This window comes from Electrophorus electricus, chromosome 6, assembly GCF_013358815.1.
Source record: "Electrophorus electricus isolate fEleEle1 chromosome 6, fEleEle1.pri, whole genome shotgun sequence".
NCBI lineage: Eukaryota > Metazoa > Chordata > Actinopteri > Gymnotiformes > Gymnotidae > Electrophorus > Electrophorus electricus.
The window spans coordinates 9,904,944-9,910,597 of NC_049540.1; the positions used below are offsets into that span (position 1 = coordinate 9,904,944).

General features: G+C 39.9%; 1 protein-coding gene across 2 annotated transcripts; it reads left to right on the forward strand.

The window, feature by feature from the left end:
- Positions 1-638: 638 nt before the first annotated feature.
- On the forward strand, positions 639-4,796 carry tnfsf13 (TNF superfamily member 13). Of its 2 annotated transcripts, none has more exons than XM_027032781.2 (6): positions 639-921; positions 1,319-1,400; positions 1,963-2,013; positions 2,144-2,262; positions 2,360-2,498; positions 3,011-4,796. In XM_027032781.2, the coding sequence occupies exons 1-6, from the start codon at positions 730-732 to the stop codon at positions 3,118-3,120; spliced, it is 693 nt and encodes a 230-aa protein (XP_026888582.2). In that variant the 5' UTR covers positions 639-729; the 3' UTR covers positions 3,121-4,796. The 2 variants fall into 2 exon arrangements, with proteins under 2 accessions (XP_026888582.2, XP_026888583.2); XM_027032782.2 differs by having other exon boundaries at positions 1,966-2,013.
- Positions 4,797-5,654: the final 858 nt, after the last annotated feature.

A 5,654-nucleotide genomic window follows, 5' to 3' on the forward strand; every position in this document is an offset into this window, starting at 1 on the left:
TAATACCATAGTTATACATTTAACTATCCAGTTTAGGCTTATTGGCCTTAAATGGTCATAGTTTTTCTTTACAGTTATTGGTGTTGATTGTATATTTGTTTGGTTGTGTTTACAGCCAAGATGCTGAGTTTTATGATAGATAGCTGTCTACTGGTAAAAATACACTGCAATTTTAAGATTTGAAGTCCCTTAAAAATAGTTACATCCGATTTGATTTTTTTTTAAATGCAAAATTAAAAAAGCTCCTTTGGTTTCAAGTGAATTCAGTGACTCATTTTATGTTGTACCATTGAAATGTTTTTGTCTATTTATTTGCTTGCTTATCGTAGTTTATTTTCATAATACATTTGGGGGGGGGGGGTGCAAAAAGATTAAATGCGGCGTGTTTTTGTTTCCTTCAGTTGCTTCAATGCTTGAAACGAACGCACGCTAATAGACAGGGGTTGTCTCTACGGCACATTATCATACGTGCATCTATCATTTGACGTGCATTTGGATATTTGGTCAAACGATTGGCCAAATGGTGACTAACTGAAACATTCCACTCCCACGCGAAAGTGAAACTGAGCAGTCTGGGGGGGCGAAAAAAAAAAATAAGAACCGCAATTTCTAAGAAACCAGTCAACTGCCACATAATTTCCACACCGCGCCTTTTAGCAGTAATACACGCTACCAAAGCACTATAAATATCTAAGTAGTGCTCATTTGTTTTGATAAGCACATGCGAGAATGCAGAAGTCACTGATCTTGTGCACCGTTATCATTTCGCTCGCCTGTGTCTGCGTCGCTGTCCTGGCCGTGCAGTGGCGTCGCATTCAGACGCTGCGACTCGAGCTGTTGAACCTGGAGCAGCACGTCATGTCTTTGACAGGCTCGTGCGGGGAGCGCGGGACCTATCCGTACACTACCGCCTGCTGCGGGGTAGGTAAGTGAATATCTTTCTGACTGACTGCTACTGCGGAGTATGGACTTGCTGAATTTGGTTATCCGGAATTCACAGTGTTTTGCGCCGTAAAAGATCATTTTCTACCGAAACATAAAGAGTATTAAAGCAACGTTCAAGCAATCTGAAAATTGTCTCTAAATCTTTAATTCCTTAAAGAAGCTGCGGTTAACGAGGCCCCGGTCTTTCAGCAGGAAATTACCCAATATTCAAGGTTCTCGGACTTTTAAAAATGACTTCAGAATGCCTATTTGACTTTGGCTGTTAGTTTCGTTGGCATTTACAATATTTTCATTTTCACTTACAGAAATATTACATGCAAAATATAATTTAAAAACAACCATATATGCGCATCTCTCTGTATGTGCCCGTCAGGTTTCCTTGACCCACCCTTTGAGAAACAGCAGAAAGAAAAGAGGTGCGTCATCAAAACAGAATCCAAGAAGGAAGAGACAGAGTGAGTCACTTCACTCTTTACAAAGCCATAAGTAGGGCAGTTAGTTTAATTTAAGAACAATGTTAGATACATTAACAGCTTATCTATCTATCTATCTATCTATCTATCTATCTATCTATCTATCTATCTATCTATCTATCTATCTATCTATCTATCTATCTATCTATCTATCTATCTATCTATCTATCTATCTATCTATCTATCTATCTATCTATCTACAGAATAATGCAGGTAGTAATTCCAGTAAACTGGAGTAAAGACAAGGTAGAAGCAAAAAAATGATAGTGTAGTTCTAAGATTTCCAAAGAAACTATATTTTAGACACTATATTTTAGACAGGGTTCCTATCAGAAACAGGTTTCACATTGATTCACAATTGATAAAAGACCCTTGGGTTGTAATAATGGTTTATTATTTCTGTTATTATAGCCATGATCAAATATAAAATTCACCCTTTTATCTTCTTCTTCTTCTTCTCTCTCCCACTCACCCATACACACAAACAACCATGAATACATCCTCTCATCCCCTCTGCCTCTGTCACACTGAACACATGTGACAGCAGAGCAGCGTACCTTTGTGCACCTGGTCCCTGCCTCTATTCATTCCTACGGTAGGCAGCTCTGACTTGCTCTCACCTGCATCTGCGCCCGTCGTCTTTAAGCTGGGCTCGCTTTTTTCATATCAGCCACCGCGTTCTTCTCTTTCCATGACGGTGTTTCGTTTGCTGGCCTGCTACTCAGACGAGCGTGATTTGACGGTCCTTACTTGGGCTCTTGGGCAGAGCTACGGGGCGGGGTTGCAGTTATCGGGGGAAACCATCACTGTGGTGAACAATGGCACTTACTTTATCTACAGTCAGGTAAGCATGACCTGATTGCCGGGGAGCGCCCACAAAGGCCGCCTACTCACCTGCGCATGCAAAATGTAACCTCACCTGTGCACTTCATCGGCTCCAGGTGCTGTATAAAGACACCACCTGGGTCATGGGTCATGTGATCACCAAGCGGATAAACGGGGCTGAAACCAAACTGATGAAATGTCTGAAGAGCATGCCCAGGAACGTCAGTCTCCCTCTCAACTCCTGCTACACTGCAGGTGAAGGCCTCTTCTTTATCCCGTTCCATTTAGAGAGATTCAGTGACATTGAAGACTCACAGAGCACTTGGTGACAAACGTAAAGCTCACAGGTTTGGTCCTATGCTGCCTGCTGTCAGTTCAGTGTCCTCAAACTGAGCAGCTCTGCCAGGTCTAGACCTGTAGCTGGCAAAAGAGAGAGCTGACTCAGCTAATTACCAAAAAAAAAACCAAATCCAATCCAGCTGTTCAGCTGGTTTTAGCAAGAAACAAGACTTGCGGGGTCACTCCAAGTTCAGAATGGACAAGGACCAGGATCCCGCAATGATTTAAATGATTTATATTATTGTGTTAATTACTTTGGATTGTTAGTGTTAAAATTCATGGTCTGTTAGTGTTGCTGTGAATGATGTTAGTGAGAGAACCTTAAACATGTTTGCCGATAAACAGTAAGAAACTAGAGAACATTGTTTCCTGCCAATCAGTTTCTTAGGAAAAGTCCACAATGAGAGATGTGTGTGTTTCTCTTTCAGGCGCTCACTTCCTGGAGTCAGGATCAGTTCTAGAACTTTCCGTCCCACGCAAATCTGCTGACCTTATCCTGTCTGCTCAGGCCACATTTATGGGAATCTTTAGTATCTGACGTTTTGTTGTCATAGGTGTGCATTTTCTGTTGGGCTTTCTAGTGTCACACCAACACACAGACACACACACACACACACACACACACACACACACACACACACACACACACACACACTCATATTTTATTTTTTCCAGACATAAATATATACAACGTTTTTGTGGCAAAAGGAAATCACAAAAGTTGCTGTTTTTGTGAGGGCATATGGGATGATGCATGTACACAAACCTGTACCTGGAGGGTGCGTTGCTATTAATTTTTCTACATTTATGAGGTCAATTGTATGTTGTATTGCTTGCTGTTATCATTCATTTAACAAATTAATAATCTTTTTGAGCATCAGGTCATATAATAAGGATAGTTTAAGGTATACTGTGGCCAAATAAGATTAAACTACAAAACCTTAGTTATATTTATTTTGGTAATATTTGGACAGAATTTGGTAATTTTAATAATACAGTGTTGCATTTATCAAAAGCACTATAGCCTGTTTCTTTACCAAACATAGTTTACACAAAAGGTACTTCAAAGCAAACTGGAGAGTTAGTTGTTTGTTTGTTTTTGTTGTTGTTGTTTGTTTTTTGAGACCAACTAACCAAGGTTGCATGGTTCACTACAGGCAGAAAGCTTTCTCACTGCTAGAGAAATGATGGGGAGAGAATGGATGACAAGGCATTGATTCTTTTTTTGTTGTTGTGAGAAAATATTCTTAGACTCTGTCTTAGAGGCTTATCATGAGCATCACTTCCATGGAGATAACCAAGCACCCTATGGGCAAGAGTGTGTGCTAAAAGCTGTAGATGGAAAATAAATTGGTACGATGATTAGAGCCAGAGAAACAAACAACCAACAACAATATGCATGACAAAATAATCTAATTCATACTACATAAATATATAGCTAATACACAAATAAATAAATAAATAAATAAATGAGTGAGTGAATGAATGAATGAACGAACTGAGAAAAAGGTGTGGTGCTGTACCCAAACTTAGCCTTTGTATAATTCTGTGTTAATGCAGTCAGATCCGTATGGGATAGCTGTAGGCATTATGCTTAATCCTGTCCCAGCACAGCCAGATCTGTATGTTTATCTGTATGTTTTATGCCTAATTCTTTTTCAATGCATTCAGATCCACATGTTTTAAGTTGTTCCATTGAAGGCTTGTACGTGCAGGATTGTATATCAAATTTAAACAGTCGGGCCTAATTGGTCAAAACTGACATTGTCCCTTTCTTCAAAATAGTTCAGGAGCTGGGTCCAAGTTATTACACAATGGACCTTCTCAGAGCTGCAGGGTACTGAAAGACTCTTCCTTCATTAGCTTTAAAGCCATTTAAGACGTTATGAAGAATAAATTGGAACTAAGATGGAGACATCCTTGTCAGTGATCAACCAGAATAAATGAGGGAAGCTTTTGCAGAGATCTGAGGCAACAGGGAACTTTCCCACACAGTGTTCAACCTTTGTTCTGTTTGCACTAAACAGAAGTGTTTGGGATGTTTGACTTGAACTGATGGAATTCTGATGGAGTAATGTGTGTTCTGATTAACTGCTTGTTTTGGGAAGAGTTGTAGAAGGGGGGTTAATTGCTTGCGTCTGAGCTTTCAGACAGAGACCTGTTCCCCCCATCTGGGTAAATGTGATTTTTTTGTATTAAACCGTCGAGAATGGAGACTTGGCTTTTTCCTTTTCATTGATCTATAATACCTTTACTAACTGTTGAGTTACTTTCAAGTAAATATAATGGGATATCATGAAATTCACTTTGTCCAAGCTGGTGGAGTGTTATGGAGTACATGCTATCTGCAGGTGTTTCTGTTCGCCTGTTTCTGCAGGGCCGCTTGCGTTCCAGCGCGTGAAGCGTTGCATGATCAGTATTTACCAACGATGTCCACCAGGTGGCAGAGCGACATCGGTTCACTCGCACATACTCTCACCAGTAATGACACGGACGATATCTTATCCAAACTTTGAATGGTCTTGTACACAAAAGATTGAACTGTAAACAACACACGGGTCCGGAACATTAACAGTACCGTACACAGGTCTGAGGACACCAGAGATGATAAGATGGTTATCTGGGCACGTAGTGTGTGTTTCAACAAGAATGACAAGAAAGCAAGAACACTTGGATGTTACAGCATGACAAATGTTACAGACACAATTAAGACCAGCAGGTGCGCAGAGCAGAGTACAACCCTCAATTTAACAGCAGTGGGGATTTCCTTTGTGAGAGAAAGAGAAAGAGAGAAGGAGATGCAAAATAAATGTGCCATGAGACCATTTTATGTTCTGGTGCATACGAACCCTTTCTTTTAAACAGCTTTGTGTTGGGTGGTCTTGCATGGTATTGTAATAGGCAACTTTAACACTATAAATTAGGCTCAGTGCCTGTGGAGGTTAATAATATTAAAATTACAAGCATTCAAAATCAATCAGCATTTAAAAACAGGCTCACATTCTACTTTATTTCACTGTCAGTATTTAGCCACATAATTAAAACATGACTACTCCAACAAAATAAATTAAA

Excerpts from the sequence above, each read along its gene's own strand:
- tnfsf13 (XM_027032781.2), top strand. The coding sequence starts at position 730 with ATGCAGAAGTCACTGATCTTGTGCACCGTTATCATTTCGCTCGCCTGT. Across the intron at positions 1,401-1,962 it reads TCCAAGAAGGAAGAGACAGA|CAGAGCAGCGTACCTTTGTG; the intron begins GTGAGTCACTTC and ends CACATGTGACAG. Across the intron at positions 2,014-2,143 it reads TGCCTCTATTCATTCCTACG|ACGAGCGTGATTTGACGGTC; the intron begins GTAGGCAGCTCT and ends CCTGCTACTCAG.